The 22,905-nt window shown below is 44.7% G+C and overlaps 1 protein-coding gene across 1 annotated transcript in view; it reads left to right on the top strand.

Moving 5' to 3' along the window:
- The window catches only part of LOC130106960 (membrane-associated guanylate kinase, WW and PDZ domain-containing protein 3), a 247,532-nt gene that overhangs the window by 136,427 nt on the left and 88,200 nt on the right, over positions 1-22,905 (top strand). The window contains 1 exon segment of the mRNA XM_056273328.1: positions 7,848-7,964. Coding sequence (XP_056129303.1) covers positions 7,848-7,964 — 117 coding nt within the window.

Genomic DNA, 22,905 nt, shown 5'->3' with positions numbered 1-22,905 from the left:
AGTTCATCCTGCTTAAGCAGCTTATGCCAGACCGCACTCCTGGCATTGGCACAGTACAGAAATGAAGTGAAACAAAGTGTGGAGAGAAGTGTAGTGGAGGGAGACCACTGCCTATTTAACTTTGCATGGCTGTGTAGCCAGCCAGGCAGCCTGCCAGCCAAGCAGCCATGCAGACTTAGGCCTGCTGCTGGACCTACAGTGACGTGCTGTCCAGGGCAAGTCATTCCCTCTCTCTCACGGAAAGTGCTTCTGTCGTATTAACACCCCGCATGTCAGTTATGTAAGCATTGAGAATTCATCTGGTGGAACTCCATGAGTGAGATTTTAAACTTGACTTAAACTACCCCACTCACACCTACTTCTTCTCTGAGTAGAATCAGTCAAAACTCCACTTGACCCCTCACATAATTCACCTTGAGTTGTTTTTAGAGAGTAGGGAAAAAAAATCTTGCTATAAACATCACGCCCGAAGGTGCCTGCAAGGCAATTTTGTTCCCTAAAAGAGTCCAAGGGAAATGCAAGGTCAGTGTAGTACGGATGAGAAGGAGTGGCGGTACTGTCAGTCTGGGGGAATGATGAGGAAAGATGAAACGGAGGTCTTTTGGGTGCCCCAGTGGGCCCCTGTTTGACTGAGTTTCACAGGGGAGATATTCCTTAAACTAGATCCCGATGAAGAGGATACTGGTGACCTGTCATAAATCACATGATGAATGAAGAGGAAGCCTGTCTTGTGTTTAGGGACCACGGTTGCATCTGCCTGGCAGAAAGCTGGAGGGAAGTCGGTTGTTGGAAAAACATACACCTTAGGGTAAATCTCAGCCGTAAAGAGGGCAAAGTACAAGAATATGAAGACACTGAAAGAAAAAAAGGGAATAGTGAAGGACAAAGAGAAACAGCTGGGGTTCTCGGGTAGTGCAGCAGACTATTACGTTAGCGCCTCCGCACCATAGTTCAAGCTCCGGTTCAGCCGTGTGCTGCAGGGAACATAATCAGCTGTGTACCTACCTGGGTTACGAGTTTGTAGGGGCAGTGTCTTTTTCCATTGCAATTGGCGACTCCTACAGTTGGTGGGACGCCCATACAACTGCAGGTAGATGTGAGGAAATAGCATGAGCCTCTGCATGTGTTGCTTTCTCATAGAGGATCTTGCAGCTTGCAGGTGGAAAAAGGCGATCAGAGACTCTACGTATATTGGAGAAGGTACGTGGTAGTCTACACCCTCCCTAACCACCATATGGGTTGTGTATTGGCCAGACCTTCAGAGACTGCAAACTGGAATTGCCAAATTTGGAGGAAAGGAGGGAGGGGGAAAAAAAGCTGGAAATAACTGAAAATCAATTATGCCACCAAGTAGGCACACTTCCCATGCAGAAAACAAAAAATTTACACACTGTCGACACATTAAAGTTCCTGGAGTAATAGCATCAGCTATTTGAAAGAGAATAAGTTATGTGTGTATGTGGGAGAAAGAACTCAAGAGCAGGCAAGAGAACGTGCAGTTCTTGTGCAGCAATTTGAGGCAGTGCCGTTTTCACAGTATACTCACCCCCCCACCACACACACACACAACCTTGTGGCTGTCCCTGTTAATAGCAATGAGAGATGTCTTTGGGGCAAAATATGAAACATGCTTGTCTTCTTCTCCCCTCTATACATTGGCAGAGTGCACCAAGTGAGGTGTTGGGGAACACCATCAGACCTAATGGCACGCTGTCACTCCGGAGTGCTGCTTGTACAGGATAATCAGATTAGAGGGATAATGACTTCCCTGTGGAATTTAAACATGCCCTAAGATGGCACCTCACAGTGAAATGTTGCTTTTGTCAACATCCTTTTGCTTGCGTTGCTGCATGTTTTAAAATGGACAAAAAGAGAAGGGAGGAGTCCATTTCTGAGCACTGTATATTGTTGATTCACATGACTTCTTTTTCCATATTATATCTACAGTATATACTCTCATAGGGTTAGTGGTTGTGTCAGGGAGAGCATCCGACGTAAAACGTTGCCTAATCATTATGCGGATTGAAAAGACCATACCGGATCGGTCGAGGCTCCATACTGGATCAGTCAAGGCCCGGGTTAACAACGGATGCCATTGGTGCTGTGACCCTCACAGGGTACCGATGAAAACTGTAAAATCCGCTGTGGTGAACCCTGAGAAACAGGGAACAAGCCGAAAGAAGATCTGCAATATATCAATACCAAAAGACATTAAAGGTATTCATAAGTTGTTGACTTTAAATCATTAAGAGGACCCAAAGTGTAAGTGCAAAATTGTCATAACATCATGTCTGCATCGTCACACATAATGCTTAAAAAGCTCTATATTCTTCTGAAGTGGACCAACAATCAGCATCTTCATTGTTAGTGAATAGTAAAAGAATAGTTCGGATGTTTTCAAGTCCATCCCTATTTCATACTCATCCCCTCGTGTTGCACATACTAAGTCGGGTTCATTTTCACACTCATCCGGCCATTTCTTCACACAGCACAATGCATATAGCATTGTATGTGGGCATGATGGGTTATGCAGTTGTGGTATGGTCTATGGTATAATGTATGGGCAATATAGTATATAAGCAATATGGTATAATATGTGGGCATAGGTTGTTGATTGCTGAATGATAACAAACTGTATAGTAGCAACATACCTGTTGTGCATACATGCTAGTTTCGAATGTCCTGTTGTTGTTCCATTTATTTCTTTATTTGTTTTTTTGTGAGTCTGCAAGTGCTAGAAGCTGTTGTGTACCGGAGTCAAATTCCTCATGTGCATAGGCACATTTGGCCAATAAAGCTGATTCTGATTCTGGACACAGCCCTGGCTTGCTATCTACAGTTCAATGCAGTTAATGAGAGACAAATCCACAATCCTCAATCTGTGCCAAAAACCACTCCACAGTTCAACCAAAGCTAACGCGATGCTTTAGCATCATCTTAGCAGGTTCAAGTGGCAGTTTTTAAAATGTACATTTTTTCTACAGTCATTTCCCACTGTGCTATAGCAGCACGGCCTACATGTTATTATTAGTACAAGTCACTCTGGTGCAGCACAGCAATGTAAAAACAAATTGAAGAAAATCAAAAATAGAAAAAAAATCTTTTTGTTTTTTTTTTCTCCCAAAAAGAACACTTGAATTCACTATGACCGATTGCCGTAATGTTGTGTTAGCTTTGGCCGGACCGTGGAGTGCTTTTAGCACTGAACTAGGAATGTGAATTCATCCACCGTTCATTGCATTGAACTCTAGATGGTAAGACTGAGCTTTGTGTCCAGTGTGAAGAAAAGGATGGGGGTGTCTGTGAAAATGTAACCTACCTATGTTCTACAGGGGCAGCGAGTATGAAATAACAGATAGACTTCAAAAAATCCAAACTATTCCTTTTAAATTTTGGAACTGTCACCAAAAAGACTTCAGACACTGTGGAGTGGGTGTGCGGGAGAGAAAGGTATGAAGTTATGCACTGTGGACTGTTTAATTTTGTGACTTGTGAGTGAAGATGTTACCAGTCGACTGCCTCACTGGCGGGGGGTGGGGGGGCAGGCACTACACCCTCTTACTCCACCACACACACACACACACACACACACACACACACACACACACACACACACACACACACACACACACACACACACACACACACACCCTCTCTTGATATGTCCTCTGAGGTCCTTGCTTTGAAAAGGAGGGAGAATTGCCACACTGCTGATGCTGGTGAAAAGGCAACGGAAAGGTTCCTGTGGGGCATCTTGTGCGTTCTTACTCATCTCCTTCAAACTCGTGCGGGAACGGCAGGAAAGAAGAGAAAAAAACGGACATGAAAAGACATCAGAGAAGCTTCAGTGACTGCGTGAAGAGCACCAGCTTAATTGAAAGGAATTCATCCTTTTGGTTAAGTGACTTTCATCAAATCAGTAAAAGCCAGGGCATAGAGATCAGGATATTTGAAATTTGACAGAAGATTGATATAGTCACATTTTCTCTCATTTATTTGATAGCAGCACAATAGAGTTAGGTTCAGACTTCAGTACATTAATTTATTAAAGACCAGAAATGGAAAAGAGTAAAAAAAGGATGAAATTCTATGAAGGTGGAAGAACTTGTGAAAAAAAGAAAGAGAAAACTGAAACAGGGTTTCCAGATTTTATTTATTTATTTTAAGGCAAGTACATAGTTTTTTGGTCTAAATTCTCAGTCCCTGGTGATTAAATATTGTATGTGTTGTTTTAATTTTCATTGGCTGGCTTTGCCGGGTACTAACATCTCAGTGAGTGCATGCCTGAGGGAGCACAATAGCGCCCATTGAGCCAGCCCCGTTCTGAAAAACGAGGCCTGCTACAATAGCTGTTATCTGTGGAGACTAGGAGTGAGGCTTTTCTCCACTGTGACAGATTCACTAAACACTAACCGTGTTTGACAGGACCCAGGGAACCACAAAGACCACACTGTACTTGACATCTGAGTGCTTGTATGTATGTGTGCATTTTTTTCCCACCTTTATTTGTCATTCAAGTATGAATGGACTTTCTGAAACACCCCTCACACACATATAGTAATCACACACCTTCATTGCCCCTGCCAGAGAGTTTGCATGTATGTGTACATATTGTTTATCTGTGTGAGCATCTATATGATTTTGTGAGAGATTAAAGGTAAGTGATAACATGAGATAGAGAGCGTGTGTGTGTGTGTGTGTGTGTGTGTGTGTGTGTGTGTGTGTGTGTGTGTGTACATACATACACACAGGGTGTTGTGATGCGTCTAGTGCAGCAGTGTGTAGTTGGAGGGAAGGTGCATGTGTTCTTCCAACCCGCTTGTGTCCCTCCTGCCCTTAGCTTGCTGCCGCTGGCTAGCCTTTGTGGCGAATAGGGAAGCATCCTAGCGTGTAAGCCTTCCCTTGCCAGTACATAGCCTCTCCTTCACCAAGACTCCTGCCAGGCCTCCCCGTGGCCACACGTGGTAACTGGGGTCTTGCGGCCCCAGGCTAACTTGGCAGGGGATCTCGGAGCAGCAGTGGGCCCCAGAGATATGGTGTGCAGGCCCACCCTGGTGGACACGCCCTGGCACCTATCAGCCACTGCCCCGCTGCCTTGTGGGTGAGTCTGGAAGACATAAGGCTAAGGGAGCTTACCCCAACAGAAAAGCAAGCTGTGGCGGCACGCTTCGAGGCGGTTTCCGAAAAACTGGATTTCCGGCAGCCCCCTGCAGTTGTGTGGAGGTGCCGGTCGTCTAGGGATCCCCCTTGCCATCGGAACCATCTCCTCTACAATCAAGTCATGTGGCGTTGGGAGAAGCGCACCCCCCATGCCACTTTAAAAACCATCTCTGCTGCGCAGGTATCTTCTGCTATCTGAGTCCTCAAAGGACCCACAAATAGAAGAAGATGGTCATCATCGGGCACGATGGACCACCAGCAAGCAAGCAAGCAAGTGTGTGTGTGTGTGTGTGCGTGTGTGTATGTGTGCCATACCACTGGGAAAAGAAATTACATGATTGACAAGTTAACACAAGACTGTAACCCAAATTTAAACATACTCATTTAAAGTCCCATCATGACTGTTGCATCAGCAGCCAGTGGGAAAAGTAAATGGACTTCACTGAGGTTGTTTAAATGGTCTCGTTTCCCCTGCTGATTCCCCCCATAGGACTTGCTGAATATGGACAAAAAAGATCATTCTAGGACAATTTGAGACAGTCTTGCCAGATTGGGCCGGACTTCCCCCAGTGTTTGCCTGTTTGTCTGCTAGACCAGCTGTGATGCAGTCCTCTTTAGAGAGCCAGAGGGAGCATACACAACCTCCATACCGAAAAGGCGAGCCCACTGGGATGATAGCTTCTAAAACGGCATCAGATGGCAACAAAGCCTTTGGACATGAGGGGCATATTTTATGAATACCCAACTTCTATTTTGTTGCGAGTCTGCAGAGGCGTCCTAACTCGGAGCATGAGTAACTCGAGTACACAACATAGTATGATCGCAGAGCCATCCCTGTAATGGGCTGTAGTATTGCTTTCTTCTGTCATTTGCAAGAGGAAGGAAGATTTTATGGTTCGGCGAGAGAGATGGCATGCTGAAGTATTCCCAGGTTCATCATTATTTTATGGCTCTGCCATAGTCATGTACGTCTCTGGCCTCTATCAGCACATAGAGTCCATGTACAGTGGCGAGATTTCTTCTTTAGTCCTGCTGATTGATATTCATACCCACACAGAGGGGAGCCACACTCAGTTGAGTTTGGTAAGTGTCAAAGACAGAGGGAGTGAAAGAGGGAGAGTGACGGAGTGGAAGAGGTAGAGAGGGAAACAACAGGGGAAAGAGACGGAAGTAGAGAGAGAGGGGTGAGGAGAAAGTGATTACTAAAGCTCTTCTGCAGTCAAACTGTTTCAAAGCCCCCCCCACCCCCACCCATACTGCCAAGAGGAGGCTCACACTGGAACTGAGGGCAGACAGACACTGAAGATCTTTCACTCTTTGCAAAACTCATCTTCTCTCAGAGGACAAAAAAAAAAAAAACATAAAAAAACAGAACTTTCCCCCCTTTTTCTGTGACAACTCTTAAGTCTCTCTGTTTCAAACTTTGCATCAACTTCCTTTGTTTTTCTAAAAGACATCTGGGAGTTGAGCGCTAAAGCGACACCTCATAGGATTTGGCCCTGCTCCTCTGTTGGGGCTGTGGCATCACATCTCTTTGGATGAAGGTTTTTTTGTTTTGTTTTTGTTTTTTGAGGCTGATGTTGAGTTGGCATTGAAACTGTAAAGACACTGTGTATGCAATGAGGTGAACATGCACCAGCCCATCCCTGCCCTAGCCCTGTGTGTTTTTGATACTTTTATTTACAATTAAGTGGATACGATGTCATTATGTACAATGGAAGTGACTTTCTGTTTAGGTTAGATTCTAGTATTTTGTTTTTTGTTTTTTTTACGGGCAGTATTCACTATGCATGTAACACAACATTTAGAAGACCTTTCTAACTTTAGGTTGCTTCTCCATTTCCACATTCTGTCAGTTTTCAGAGGGCTGGAAATCATTCAACTTGTCTCACCATCTTCATCTACCCTTCATGATTGAAGGGCATTTATCTGTTGAAGCCAAGGCTTAAAAATCCTCAGTTAAAGCGTTTCTTTTCCCTCAACTAATGTTTCCCATCAGATATCTGTTTATCTATCTATCTATCTATCTATCTATCTATCTATCTATCTATCTATCTATCTATCTATCTATCTATCTATCTATCTATCTATCTATCTATCTATCTATCTATCTATCTATCTATCTATCTATCTATCTATCTATCTATCTATCTATCTATCTATCTATCTATCTATCTATCTATCTATCTATCTATCTATCTATCTATCTATCTATCTATCTATCTATCTATCTATCTGTCTGTCTGTCTGTCTGTCTATCAGTCTATCAGTCTGTCTGTCTGTATACAGTAGCTATAATCCCATGAAAGACACCAATCTATCTGTTTAGGGTTTGGGAACTTCTGCTTGAACTTCATTTTAAATCTAATGAACTGGTATTTAGTTCACTGGTTTATTAAGGTTTTTTTGTTTTTAAGAAAGCTATTATTCAAAACTTTAGATTTAATTTATTTTGTGGTAGAAAAGAGTGATCATCTCATTTTCATTGTTTGATATCTTTTAAGATACCGAGCTTCAGTTACAACTTCAACAATGTCAGTTACCCACCATTTTCTATGAGGACTAAGATGTGATCTAATTCTATGATATCAGTTGCTGTTTCAGAGTACATGATGACTCTTTTTGCCAGATTTAATTTCCAAGAAATCCACATGCTGATCATTTCCCCTGTATCTCTGTTGTTTCAGGAAAGGTATTGAATACCGACCTGCGCCATTATCTCAGTCTGCAGTTCCAGAAAGGCTCCTTGGACCACAAGCTCCAGCAGATCATTAGGGACAACCTCTACCTACGCACCATCCCCTGTAAGTCTGGGCCCGCATAAGGCACAATGCTGTTGACATGCATGACATATACAGTCAGGAAGTACTATCTTGTATGATGCTTTTTGGATTTTGTTTTTTGGATTTTTTCCCCCCTGTTTTTCCTACCCGATTGTACTTGGCCAATTACCCTACTCTTCCAAGCCATCCCGGTTGCTGCTCCACCGCCTCTGCTGATCCGGGGAGGGCTGCAGACTACCACATGTCTCCTCCAATACATGTGGAGTTGCCTGCCGCTTCTCTTCACCTGACAGTGAGGAGTTTCACCAGGGGGACGTAGCACATTGGAAGATCACGCTATTCCCCCCAGGCCCCCCTCCCCCCCAAAGAGGCGCCCCGACTGAACAGAGGAGGCACTAGTGCAGCAACCAGGACACGTACCCACATCTGGCTTCCCACCCGCAGACACGGCCAATTGTGTCTGTAGGGACGCCCGACCAAACTGGAGGTAACACAGGGATTCGAACCGGAAATCCCTGTGTTGTTGTTGTTGTTTTTTTTTTTTTTTTTTTTTTTAGATGTGAACCAACACTTGAATCTGGCTTCCAAACCAGTCACTCATTCACTGACATTTAGTCTCATGTTTATTTTATTGTATTTATTTTTTTACGGGAGGGCAGGTTCAAGCCCCAAAAATTTTTTTGAGTGAATGCATCTAAAAATATATGCTGTTGTAAGAAATTAATGATCTTTCTTTTTTTTTCTCCAATTAACTTAACAATTCTCAATGGTAAGAAGATTGGCAAGACATATTTTTCCTGTCCCTCCTCCACCAGTCTCTCTAAGCCTCTCCCTTGTATTCTATCACTTGGTATTGCTTATGTGGTTTCATTAGAATTTCACAGAAACACCGACAGACATGCAAGAAAGATGTTTAGCATGCTCACACAAGTCTGTTGATAAAAGTTCTAAGTGTTTCTGCTGCGTTAGCTTGCTTTGAGTTGTACGCCAGATACAGTGTTAATATTGACATCCATTTTGGGATTTGGTGTAGTCTTAGTCTTTTGCCACTGTGTGACAATAATAGTTGACTTTTATCAGTCATTTAGGGACGTTACAAGCTGTTTACATCGACTCTTTTTATACCCAAGCTCTTTGTTGGGGGTATTTGTCCCTTGTGAATATCATTGTGGCCACTTTGATTGAAATGTAGCTTAACTAATAATGTCTAACTACTAACATTTTGATTTACTGATTGTAAGAGCAGCGATGTTACACCAAAATGTGCTCGTATGGGCTCTTAAATCACACTATTTCAGCCAGGATACAGCAGTTTAGATTCTGTTAAATTTGGATGTAGGTTTGATGTGGTTTAGTTTAAGGCCGAATCCCCCCCTCTGGCTCTGCCCCTAGTTTTGGAGTACCCTCTACTGGGTGGTGGCCCTTCAGAACAGCGCTACAAGGGTTAGGGTTTGAAATCGCTACCTCGGAATGGGGCACCACTTGTTACGTCATCAGTAGCCAACGATGGGACGTACGTAACACAAAGATGAGCATCACGGGGCGGCTGAAATCTTATTGTGTAATGCCAAGGCAAAATAGGTAAAGAGAGAGTGAAACTTTAATAGAACGGAAAGAATATTGGAATAAAAAAAAAAGAATATTGGAATCGAAAAAATGGAAACAACTTGATTCCCATTTAATTTTTACGACCCTTGAAAACAAATTTGCATGACGAATTGTGGTTTAAGTGTTCCCATCCATCTGCTGTGTGTATGTGTGTGTGTGCGTGTGTGCGTGCGTGTGCACGCATGAGACTTGACAGGGTGAAATGCGGTTATTTGCACGAGTCCGTTCTCGTGCATATTATAAAATAAAAATCTGCAGGTGCGCCTGCCACCACGCCTGACTCCTACTGTGCAGCCAAACACTTCTCTTGACGGAGGTGGCGGAAGTTGCTGCAGCAAATACCAAAGAGCTTTATCTGACAGCACTTCTCCGCCATCGTACCATCAAAACCTTTTGGATGTGAGTTCTGCCTTTGAAGCGCAAAACATTTAACAACATAAACATCAGCTCACTTGGTTTCAAGTTTGTCATCTGTCTGTCGCCTGTGTTGCTATGCCAATATCAAATGTGCTGTTAAATGTGCATGTGTGTAACATAAGATGCATGACTGTTAAACACACAGGTGAAATACAGGTTGCATAATATAAACATCATAGACAACAGATCAGCTTTCAGCAAAAATCTCAATTAGACATAAAGACCTGCAGTGTAAATGTAGTCTTATTATCTCTGTCAGGTGGTAGCCTGGTGTGTGTGTGTGTGTGTGTGTGTGTGTGTGTGTGTGTGTGTGTGTGTCCGCAGCTAATCTCTCATACTATTGGACCTATAAGCCTAATACATAGTATATATATAGTATAGTATGTAAACTACTAATAAGACACGTTAGCCCCTAGCTAATGGGTCTGACCCTTTAGCCGAGCGGTTAGTGATATCGCCTTGTGGTGCAGTACACCCCGTATCGAATCCCGCACCGGGCAAGAAAATAACCGGTTACATTGGTGGCAGCGGTGGGATGAAGCCTTACTCCACAGTGCCCTGGATCTTCACCCTGCCAAGTCAGTACCAGGCCGCCCTGCACTTTGCCAACCTCAGCCAGCCCAAATGTGGCCAGAGACACACTAGCATCAAGATACAGGTGCTAGGTTCTGAGGAAGAGATGCTGAGCCGCAGGGAGGACGAGGAAGCGGAGAATAAGTTGGTGGTGCCGAAAAGCTTCTACCTCGACATGTCCAATTGTATGCCAGATGAAGGACATTTTGGAGTGGTGACCAAAGTTGTTCTACAGAAAAAGAGCAATCTGCTAGCCGTAGTGCTGGGGACAATAGGAGTTCTGCTCCTGCTCATAGCACTAGCCACTGTATACTTGATCATAAAGAAAAAGAAAAAAGGGAAGATGAACACAGAGTCATCCATCTACATCGGCAAAAGCAATATTTTCCTCCCAGGTGACCGACACTTCTCCAAGGCCCGGTCTGACAATGAATCCCATGTCTATGCCTCCATCGACGAAACGATGGTGTACGGCCACCTGCTGCCAAACTCCAGTCATTCTGGTGGCAGCGGTGGGATCCGGAAGCGTGCAGATCCTCAGTAGTCTCTTCGGAGCGCGAGAATAACAAAGCGCAAGGACGCGCTTCCGGGAGAGGGTGACGACTGTAAACTACTAATAAGACATGTTAGTTCCTAGCCTTTAGCCGAGCGGTTAGTGATGTCGCCTTGTGGTGCAGTACACCCCGTATCGAATCCCGCACCGGGCAAAAAAATAACCGGTTACACACAAATATATATATATATTTATGCACAGTTATGGCTGTATGATGAGGAACCTGTCATGGTTGCAGTGATTTAAAACCTTTTAAAAACGTTTGGTCTAGCTGGCTCGACCAACACTGCTCTCTGTCCCTACCCGATCTCTCAACGGTAGACGTGAGTTACGAAAGTGCACCGTTGAATTAGCTCGTTCAGCGAAAGTGTCAGAACACTATGTATTCGGTATGAGTCTTGAAAGTAAACGAGAAGTTGATTGTATTACGCAAGCCAGCAAATCATTCACTGCTGTTCTCAACACAGTAGAGCTGGAGGAACACTTGGATGAACCAGAAATAATAACCTCCGTCTTTATTGTCATACTATTGTAGCGAATTTGGGGGGCAGCTGAGAATCGCTGCAGCCGAGACGCGACCCGGGGTCTCTCACATCACGACTATGTTAACCAGTTGACTAAAGGATCCGACCCATTAGCCAAGGGCTAGCGAGTGTAGTCACACGTGCACGTTACACTACCCCCCTCCTTAGGGAAGCTCGGCCCTGCGCGAAGCATACTGGCTCCCTCACGCCTCTGGGCGCATGCGCTTCCGATGGCCTCAAAGTCTCACTATCCCACTTCTGGGGGCAGCCGGGAACCGCCGCAGCCGGGACGGAAACCCGGGTCTCCCGCACCACGGGCGACTACGTTAACCAGTTAACTAAAGAGTCTGACCCGTTAGCCAAGGGCTAGCGAGTCTAGTCATTCGTGCATGTTACAAGATAATAAAGCTGGGTAAACTGTTTGCGCTCGCGCATGCGCGACTTTGATCTATGGTTGACTCAGATTGGGCAAAAACATGTTCAAGTCATGTTTAACTGCCATAAATATTATTCATGTCAGTATTTGATATATTTTGTTTTCTCACATTATTTATATTATTTATTTTCGTGAATTTTGATTTTGTTTGTATTGGTGCCGCACGGGAAATGGGTGTGCAGTTTGTGTTGCACAGGGGACATATATTGTTGTTGCACGGGATGTTTTCCATGCGGCACAGTTTTCCTCTAAGAAGTCGACAGGTGTAAGAGGTTTTGTACTCCATTTGAAGTCGGGAGTTTTTATTTCTGTGTTCATTCCTTCGAAGATTTTATTTATTTATACTTAAGTGGACTCATTCCCTCGAGGTTGGTGCAGCCAGCGAGGTATGTTTATTTGTATTTTTGTTCGTCATCGTGCATATGTATGTTTATGTTTTACAGCTTGTACTATGCGATAGTAATATGTTGTTGTTCTGTGCATTTTGTATGTTTAAAGTTTGACGGTGGATTTAAGGACGAAAAGCGGTGTAGACAAATGAATCCATCTGTGGCAGAGAACTCATGGTCTGGTCTAATTCCTGGAGGGAGTGATATCATGAAAATAATTTTGATAATCCAAAAATTGAGAAAGTTATAAATGGACTGTAATGTCCGTAGACGCCTTGTCTTACTGACATAAGAATAATTCAAGAACGAGCCGACTTCGTAGGTTCTTAACTGTGTAGCTTTTACTAGCGTTCATCCGACATACAACCTTCATAACATGCGCGTCTCACTTCCTGTATACGTCACACGCACTGCACGTACACCCGTGAGTAGGTCAAGTTAAACACGTGACCTTTCATTCATTACATCTCCCCCTCTAAGATGATTTTCTAACCTGTATATCACCCCCCTTTTCACAAAAAAATAAAAAATCCCCCACAGTACACAAGTCCATGCGCCTCACAAATCCAGCCGGATTGCAGGCTTGCTCACCCTGCCAGAGCGAGTAACATATGGTGTGGAAGTTGGCATTTCTGCTGCTCGGGACTCATCCGTGTTTCCACTCTCCCCTGGAGTGACATGGTCAGGATCCCTGCTGACAAAGGTGAGTGTTTTAGGTGTGGCCAACAGGTGGCGCCTGTTCCTTCTGTAATGTTCACCTTGAGCTGTCTCCACTATGTAGGATCTGGGAGTGGAGCTCTGACTGTGAACAACTGCTGGCATTGTCCATGTTTTCTGTCCATCAGGTTTGGCGAGTACTGCGTCACCCGAGTTCAGTGGGCGCAGTGTCCGCACGCCGTTCCTGCGGTTGTAGTAGAAAGCCTCCCTCGATTTGGCTGCGGCGTCAGCGGTTTTGATCAGTTCCTCTTTAGGCCAGGCCGGTTTCAGGTTATGCTGCAATGTGGGTAAGGTGGTTCTGAGTCTCCTACCCATGAGCAATTCCGCTGGACTGGCTCCAGTGGAAGAAGAGGGTGTAGCTCTGTATGTCAACAGGGCGAGGAGAGGGTCTTCCTGCCTTAATATGCTTTTGGCTATCTGAACAGCCCTCTCTGCCTTTCCATTACTCTGGGGGTAGTGTGGGCTTGAAGTCACATGGATGAAATCATAATCCTCACTGAACCTCCTCATCTCTTCTGAAACTAGCTGTGGCCCATTATCACTAACTACAATTTCAGGGATACCAAAACGTGCAAATGTAGCCTTCAGCCTAGCTACAACCTGACTGCTAGTAGTTGTTGGTAGATTTAGGATCTCCAAAAACCTGGAATAATAGTCAGACACTATCAAGTAGTTTTGCTTTTTGTACTCACACAGGTCTATGCCAACTTTCTGCCATGGTCTGGATGGGAGCTCACTTGACATTAAAGGCTCTTTTCTCTGTGTGTTCTTGTGTTCTCTGCAGAATTGACATTGCTGTATCTTTGTTGTAATGTGCTCTGTCATTTTGGGCCACCACACTGACTGGCTAGCTCTCTCTCTGCACTTAACTATCCCCTGGTGCCCGTCGTGTATTCTGTCTAAGATCACCTCCCTCATCTCTGTGGGAATGACGATACGACTGCCTCTGATGACTAAACCATCTACCTCAGATAACTCCCCTCTCACCTGATAAAAGTCTCTGACTGTCTCCGGCACTTTATCGACATACTCAGGCCAGCCGTGTCTGATGAAGCCCAACACTGTCTGGAGCTGCAGATCCCCATCCGTGCTCTGTTTTATCTCCTGCATCCTTTGAGGTGTGGCAGGCACCTGGCACACGATGGCATCAATGTGCGCTGCAACATCATCATGAGAAGCACCATCTCCGTAGCGCTGCTCTGGGCCTCTGGAGAGTGCATCAGCCACAGCTAAAGTTTTGCCTGGTGCGTATTCAGCCACTGCATTGAAACGCATCAGCCTCATTAACAGTCTCTGGCACCTAATGGGCACATTATCCAAGTCTTTGCTGTTCATGAGAGGCACTAGTGGTTTATGATCGGTGACAAGTCTGAAATTGTCAAGCCCAAACAAGTACTTCTCGAACCTTTCACATGCCCAGACGCTGGCTAAGCACTCTTTCTCGATCTGTGCGTACCTTGTCTCTGCGTCACTCAGCCGTCGGGAGCAGTAGGCCACGGGCTTCCAGTGTTCCCCGTGCTGCTGGAGCAGAACGCCTCCCAGCCCGTAGCTGCTGGCATCTGCTGACACCACCGTAGCCTTAGTGACGTCATAAAAGGTGAGTACCGGGGCGGTGGCGAGTGCTGCTTTAAGGTCTTGGAATGCTGTGTTCTGTGCAGGTCCCCACAGCCACTCTGTCGTTGCTTTAAGCAGTCCATAAAGCGGCTGACCTACAGTGGACAGCTCTGGGACGTATTTTGCCAAATAGTTCACCATCCCGAGGAACCTCTTGAGTTCCGTCACGTTCTGGGGCTGAGGAAAGTTCTCTATTCCGGCCACTTTGTCCGGGTCAGGTCTGATGCCTGCCTCGTTGATGATATGACCAAGGAAGCGGACTTGTTTCTGTTTGAACTTGCATTTCGCTTGGTTCAGTTTGAGACCTGCTGTTTCAATGACCCCCAGCGCCTCTGCTAGGCGCCGGTCATGGATTTCCTCAGTCTCTCCATGTATAAGGATGTCATCCATGTACACCTCTGTGCCCTCTAGCCCGGTCAGAGTTTCCGCCATCTTTCTCTGGAAAATCTCTGGAGCACTCGTTATACCAAATGGAAGGCGGCAGAAAGCATACCTCCCAAATGGGGTGATGAAAGTGGTGAGCCCCCTGCTGTCTTCATGCAAGGGGATCTGGTAAAACCCACTTGCTGCATCCAACGTTGTGAAGAACTTTGACCCTGCGAGCCTTGGCATTATTTCCTCCATAGTGGGCAGCACGTATTTCTCACGTTTCACCGCTCGATTCAGCCTCCTGAGGTCAGCGCAGCAGCGAACCTCTTTCTTGTTCGGTTTCAGCACCGGCACCATAGCGGGGCACCATTCTGTGGGCTGAGTCACTTTTTCAATAATGCCCTCATTATCCATGCGCTGCAGTTCTTTCTTAACCAGTGGTACAAGTGGCAGCGGTATCCGTCTGGCTGTATGCACCGCGTATGGCTGGGCACCCTCCACCAGAGCTATTTTCACTGGGTCTGTTTTCAGCAGTCCACTTGAACCGAAAACTCCACTGACCTCATTCATCCGCTTCACTAGACCCATCTCCACTGCCTCTGGACGACTCAGCAGACAGCTGCCTCTCCCCTTGATCACATACACTGGAAAGGAGTATTGTTTCTCCTTGTAGTTGGTTGTGGCTTGAAACTGTCCTATGCAGCTGATGTTTCCACCTGGGCTTATGAAGCATGTGTCAGGAGGTCCCAGTTTTATGTTTGGCTTCAGCTTTTTAAATGTCCCTTGGTTGATAACAGTAGCGTCAGCCCCCGTGTCAATTTTAAAGGTTATTGGTACATCACTTATTGTTAAACTAACAGTCCAATCTTCCTGACTGCTCTCTTTGCCAACTTCTCCCAGAAAGTACAGCTGTTTAACCTCTTCAGTGACTTCTCTCACCGCTTTAGAGTGACATACACGCTCCCAATGTCCCTTTTTATGACACTTGTTGCACTTACTGTTCGTTGCAGGACACTTCCGCTCATCGGTGTGCTGCGTCTTGCCGCACCTCCCGCATTCATCTACTTTGTTGGTTGCAGGTCTGCTGCCACCATGACGCTGTCCGCCCTTTTTGTTTTGGCGTCCGTCCCGCCGTCGGACAACATTGACGTTAGCCAGCTGGGCCTCTGGTTGGTTAGCTTGGAGGCTGAGCTGCTTTGTTATTGCCTCCGCCTGGCGCACTTGTTCAATGACTTTCACCAGAGTAAGGTCTGCTGTGAGCTGGAACTGACGGGAGAGCACCTTATCTTTTATGCCCACTACCAGACGATCTCTGATATGTTCATCCCTCTTGTCCCCAAACTCACAGTGTTCAGACAGCTCATACAATGTCCGGATGTACATCTCCGCTGTCTCTCCTGGCTGCTGGCTACGTTGATAGAAGCACGCCCTCTCATGTATGATGTTACGGCGGGGAATAAAGTAGTCGTCGAACTTTTTCAGTACGATATCATAGTCCACTTTATCACCCTCCGCCGCGAAGTCAAACGAGCTGAATATCTGTTCAGCCTCGCTGCCCATTGCATAAATCAGCGAACTCACTTGAATCTCCCCGTCGTCTTTATCCAGCTTTGTCGCGAGCCTGAAGCGCGAAAACCGTTGTTTCCACTCCGGCCATTCAACGGGGCAGTCAAACTTGAATTCACTCGGCGGATTAAACTTCGGCATGACCGCTCGTGTTCCGATACACAGACTATTCTGACACCATGTAATGTCCGTAGACGCCTTGTCTTACTGACATAAGAATAATTCAAGAACGAGCCGACTTCGTAGGTTCTTAACTGTGTAGCTTTTACTAGCGTTCATCCGACATACAACCTTCATAACATGCGCGTCTCACTTCCTGTATACGTCACACGCACTGCACGTACACCCGTGAGTAGGTCAAGTTAAACACGTGACCTTTCATTCATTACATGGACAACTTCCTCTAGGTTGCTGTCAAAACAGGAAGTGTTGCATATTCTTATCGATGCCAGATTAGGACCCGGCTGCAGCCTACAGAATGAGGCTTTGCTACACCCCTAACCCCAAACTTAACCTGGGCGGGGCCCCATGTGCAGCCTCGCCCCATGAATGTGTAGCCTTGCCCTATACTGCAGGCTGCAGCTGGGTATACTTGGGCTGCCTGCCCGATCTGAGTCAACCAAAGATGTGAGTCATGCATGCACGAGCGTACACAGTTTACCCAGCTTTATTAGTTTATGAAAATGGAAAAAGGGTTAGGGTTAGACCAAAATGGTTGCATAGCAAATCTTTTATTTTTGGAAAGTGCAAGTTCATATTAGACCTGGTCACAGTCATCAAGTCAAATTGTATTTATATAGCACATTTCATACAATGTAAACTCAATGTGCTTCACACAGTAAATATGAACAAATATAAAATAAAAAAAATATTTATATATATATAATTTATTTATATAACTTTGTTAAAAGAAACACTCAATGGTAGGGATAGTGCTCAACAAATAAGGAGCAAAATAATCAGTTATTCAAGTAAATTCTCTATTATTATTATTATTATTAAAAGTACACAGCAAATGCATAATGCATAATAATTCATCTCCTGCCCACCCACCAGCATGAACATACCCACTCACACATACCCAAAGAGAGAGAGGGACAGACAGACAGAGATGGAGGCATGAGCTAACCATAGGCCTGAGAGAACAGGTAGGTCTTAGGCTTGCTTTTAAAAGATGACAGAGTTTTTGGTACATCTTATATCATCAGGCAATTTGTTCCAGAGAGTGGGCCCATAATAACTGAATGTATCATCACCAGATTTACTTCTGATTATGGGTATGGTTAAGAGATCAGTGTGTGACGATCTCAAGGTCTTGGAGGGTTTATAAGCAGTGAGCAGGTCAGAAATGTATTTCAGAGCTAGAATGTTAAGTGAATTTGTAAATAGTGAGTGATATTTATGTATTTTATTGAAAGCCAGTGAAGTATAGGAGTAATATGTTCAGTTTTTCTTGTCTGAGTTAGTACTCTGGCTGCAGCATTTTGAATGAGCTGGAGTCATTTCAAAGTCTTTGGGAAGTACAGCAAAAAGGACATTACAGTAATTAATCTTGCTTAGAGAAGGTGAATGCATGAACAATTTTTTTCAGCATTTGGCTGAGACAAGATGGGTTTAACTTTGGAGATTTTTTTTAGGTGGTAGAATGTTGTCCTAGTTATACTTGTAATGTGGCTTGTGAAGTTGAGTTCTGAATCCAAGATAACACAAGAGATTTCTAAACTGCTCACTGGGGTTCAATGATGGTGAGCTCAGTTTGGAGTGGATCACCTGTGTCTGACCTCAAGCACCTACCACAAGGATCTTGGTCTTGTATTTGTTTAACTGGGGAAAGTTTTGGGTCATCTAGTGTTTAATATCACTGATACAGTTGACCTTTTCATCTGTATCTTTAAATTTCTCCAATTGTTGCATCTTAAGGTTGTTGGTGCCCACATACACCACAAGGGTGGAGGTGTTAATGTCCTTAACGAGAGCACCTGGGCGGCAGGAAGTGTGGCATCTGTTGATGGGAACATTGTGGATAATAGATGAACCAATAACAAGCACGGGGGATAGCTGGTATTATTATTCTCAACAACTGCTTAGGGGGACGTCCCAGGTTGCACATTGACAGAGCAGCAATGTGGAGGTTCCGAGTGACACTTGACTACCAGGTTAGAGCAAGTTGCAGTAGTGGCGTTTTTCTCTGGGTGACAGGCAGACTGCTCAGGCATAGTCCAAGGGGAGGCTTATGGCGATGGAGAATCGTCGCGGTGCACTCGATGGCACGAATGATTGGTGTTGTCCGCACAGAGTGGGGGATTCCTGCTCATCCATGACATTGATTGTGGACTGAAAGACTTGAAACCTGTTCTCTAGCTGGAGAGTCTCAGTCATAGAATAGTGAGAGGAGTGCTTGCTCTGCAGCTTTCTGTTCTTCACCAAAGTCCAGGGTGCTGGGTTGGAATGAGGTTCAACCTCGGGCTAATCAGACAAATAGCTCAGCAAAAAAGTACAAATAGACCACCAATCAAACACTTCCAATCACTTTCCACTTCCACTCACCTGTTGGTCACCTGTTCAAAGCATTCGTGCGAGGGTCTGCCTAGGAAGCTATGCATCCACAGACTGACAGGCAAAATGTTTTTAATTAGGTTAATTTTTTTTTTGCTTGAGCACAACATATGTTCGTTCAACTTCTTATTTACTTCTGCTTCCGGTGTGGGAAGATGGCGGTGCGAATTCACGTTTGCAGCAGCCTCACCCTGTACCAGTGTGGGAAGATGGCGGTGTGAACTTAGGTTTGCGGCGGCCTCACCCAGTACCGTCCCTGCAGTGTTTTTGTTCACGCCTGCATCTAAGTTTGTGTCTTCGTTTGATGGCTGGGAGAGCTTGGTCTGCTCCATCCTGTGGGCCCAGGGACCACCAGATTTAAAATTGTGTTTTAATGATGTGGTGTTCATGTTGTGGTTATTCTTGTGTTGATGTTTTGGGGGTTCGACTCAGACTAAGTAGGAAACCATTTACTGACTAACTGACTTTAGGACCGTGACTGGGATTGATGTCGCTCCCATGACATGAGTCGTTGTCGTCAGTTCTGGTCCATTCTGGCTGGTTTGAATAAAAGAGCACTCCCAAAGTCGTGCAGTATATGGGGCATTGGAGTTGCGATTAAGAAGAGATCTCTGCCTCTCGACTCATTCTTCCATGCCGGCTTGCCACAATACTTTTTGTTTTAGTTGGCAGGCCGCTACTTAGGACATCGTCCCACACACTTACATGCCATTATTTATGTGGCTTAAAATGCGCTGTCAGTATTAGGCCTGTTTATAATTACAAAATTAGTACAATGATCCCCATATCGTTCTGTTCAATGAATCAGGTGACTTGTCACACAGCAGTTATGTCATTCGTATCGTTGACATTGTGGGTCCTTGTTAATCAAAGCACCTTACACTACCATGCCAGAGTACAACTAATGGATTTGTTTCAGGTGAGATTCAAACCTGCAAGCCCTGGCAGTGTTGGGGTCACGTCCCCTTGTTGAGGTTGGCAGAACCACCATGCATACACACTTTACCTCTTTCACAAATTATCATGCTTTGTGATAGTGCTCTTCCTCTTTTTCTCTTAGAAACAAATACACACACACACAAACACAGACACACACACACGTTGTTTTACATCACCATAGAAACACAGCACCCTGCACTACTTATTTACTTCTGTGCCATATCACTGTGATCAAAGTCATATTCTTTCCATAAATAAACCTGCTTTTTTCTCTCCCCTTTCCGTTCCACTGCTGACATTCCTTTCAGTGGGGCCGTCAACAACTGCTATTTTGTTCTGAAATCTGTCATGTCATTGTACATAAAAAGGTTGGAAAATTGTGTACTTCTATGAAACACACCAGTTTAAACACTCACAACAACAAAAAAATCCAAATGGTAATAATTCCTGCTTCATTTTTGCTCCACAATTTTCTAAAAAAGTCACTGCTTTATCACCACACACTGTTGTTGTATCATATAAAATTTGTAGCTATGAGAATGTATTCTGGAAAAACGGTGATTTAAGATGAATAATGTATATGGTATACATTATAAATGTGTAGAGCATATGATGTAGTCATTGATATTTAAACATTTCCATCAGCCAAAAATGAAACAAATAAAAACAGAAGTTAGACTCTATTTCACAAATGAAAAGAGGTTTAAGTTGAGTTTAGCTGTGCTTATGTCCTACTACTCGTCCTTGTTTTAAGTTTAAACAGGGATAAGGCTATTATCATGCATTGGATGATGTGTGGAAGTTAAATCGCATCAAAGGAAGACGTGACCATGATGTGGTATCTGCTAATCATTTGAAATTACTGCATGGCTGACTCAGATGTTTTTGGATAAAACTTTACCATTTCCCTTTTAAGGGAAATGAGAAAGAACGAGAAAAACTCGCTGCACAGAGAGAGGCAACGTGAATTAACAATAACACTTACATTAAGCATCAGAATCATACTTGTAGCCAAGTACAAGAGCATACAAGGAATTTGTCTGGTATGTTGGTGAAAATTTAACAGTAAATTGTAAGGATGAAAGTTAAAAAAGAATAATAAATAAAATATACATACGAGATAAGATAAAAATACAATGTGCAATAAGGTGCAATCAACACCGCTTCAGAGTTGAACATGAGACCATGTGGCAGCCCCTGATGCCCAGCACTGGGTGGCAGGAGCTGTATTTACAAAAAGTTAAATGAGAATTTTAAGTTATTTATAGAATAAGAGCTATTTATAGGGTAGTGCAGGTTTTATGCATATACAGAGAGTACAGTAGGAAAGATAAATGGGGGTTGGGGTCGGATGGGTGGCAATGACAGGATCTGTGGGTATCTGGGGGCTTGCTAGAAAGGCCTACTGCTGTAGGGAAGAAGTTGTTCTTGTGGCATGAGATTCTGGTTTTCATAGACCTTAGCCTCTTGCCAGAGGGGAATGTTTTGAAGAGACCATGGCCTGGGTCGAAAGGGTCAGCCATGATCTTTCCTGCTCGCCTTAGTGTCCTGGAGGCATACAGGTCCCAGAGGGACAGTAGGTTGCTGCCAATCACCCTCTCAGTAGAGCAAAAGATACGCTGCAGTCCGCCCTTGTCCTTGGCAGCAGCAGCAGCATACCAGATAGTAATGGAGGAGGTGAGGATGGACTCAATGATGGCCATGTAAAAGTGCACCATCATTGGCTTTGGCAGGTTGAACTTTTTCAGCTACCGCAGAAAGTACAACCTCTGCTGTGGCTTCTTGGTGAGGGAGCTGATGTTCAGGTCCCACTTGAGGTCTTGGATGATGATGGTGCCCAGGAAGCGAAAGGATTCTACAGTGTCGATGGGGGAGCCCCACAGGGTTATGGGGTCGGGTGGGGCTGCGTACTTTCTAAAGTCCACAACCATTTCAACTGTCTTTAGAATGTTGAGCTCCAAGTTGTTTTGACCATACCAGGACATCAGATGGTCAATCTCTCACCTGGAGGGGGACTCATCCCCACCAGAGAGGAGGCAAATGAGGGTGGTGTTGTCAGCAAACTTCAGGAGCTTGACTGACTGGTGACTGGAGGTGCAGCTGTTCATATACAGAGAGAAGAGTAGAGGTGTAAGGACACAGCCCTGAGGGGAACCGGTGCCAACTGCCCGAGAGTCAGGGACATGTTTCCCCAACTTCACGTGCTGCTTCCTGTCAGATAAGAAGTCAGTGAGCTACCTGCAGGTGGAGTCAGGCACATGCAGCTAAGATAGCTTGTCCTGTGGCAGATCCATTTGTCATACTACTGCTGCTTGGTAACGCTTTACATTAATTGGATATAATAAGTGTTAGTTAATAGGTAAAAATGCCCTTATAAGTCCTTATAAAAGGCTTATTGACATTATTATTTGTTAATAAACAATAAAAGTTGTAATATCGTCATAAATATGTTTTCGGTGAAATACGCAAAACCTACTTTTTCACACACATCTTAGGTTGTAAAAAAAATCTGCATAAAACTTTGCACATAACATTTAAGGACCCAGCCATCCATTCATTATCCAACCACTTATCCTGCTCTCGGGGTCGCGGGGGATGCTGGAACCTATCCCAGCAGTCAGTGGGCGGCAGGCGGGGAGACACCCTGGACAGGCCGCCAGGCCATTACAGGGTCATCTAAGGACCCTCATAAATTAAAATT

This window comes from Lampris incognitus, chromosome 2 (genome assembly GCF_029633865.1).
Source record: "Lampris incognitus isolate fLamInc1 chromosome 2, fLamInc1.hap2, whole genome shotgun sequence".
Lineage (NCBI taxonomy): Eukaryota > Metazoa > Chordata > Actinopteri > Lampriformes > Lampridae > Lampris > Lampris incognitus.
The sequence above is the reverse complement of the archived record's forward strand: the minus strand, read 5'-3'. Positions and strand labels throughout refer to the sequence as shown.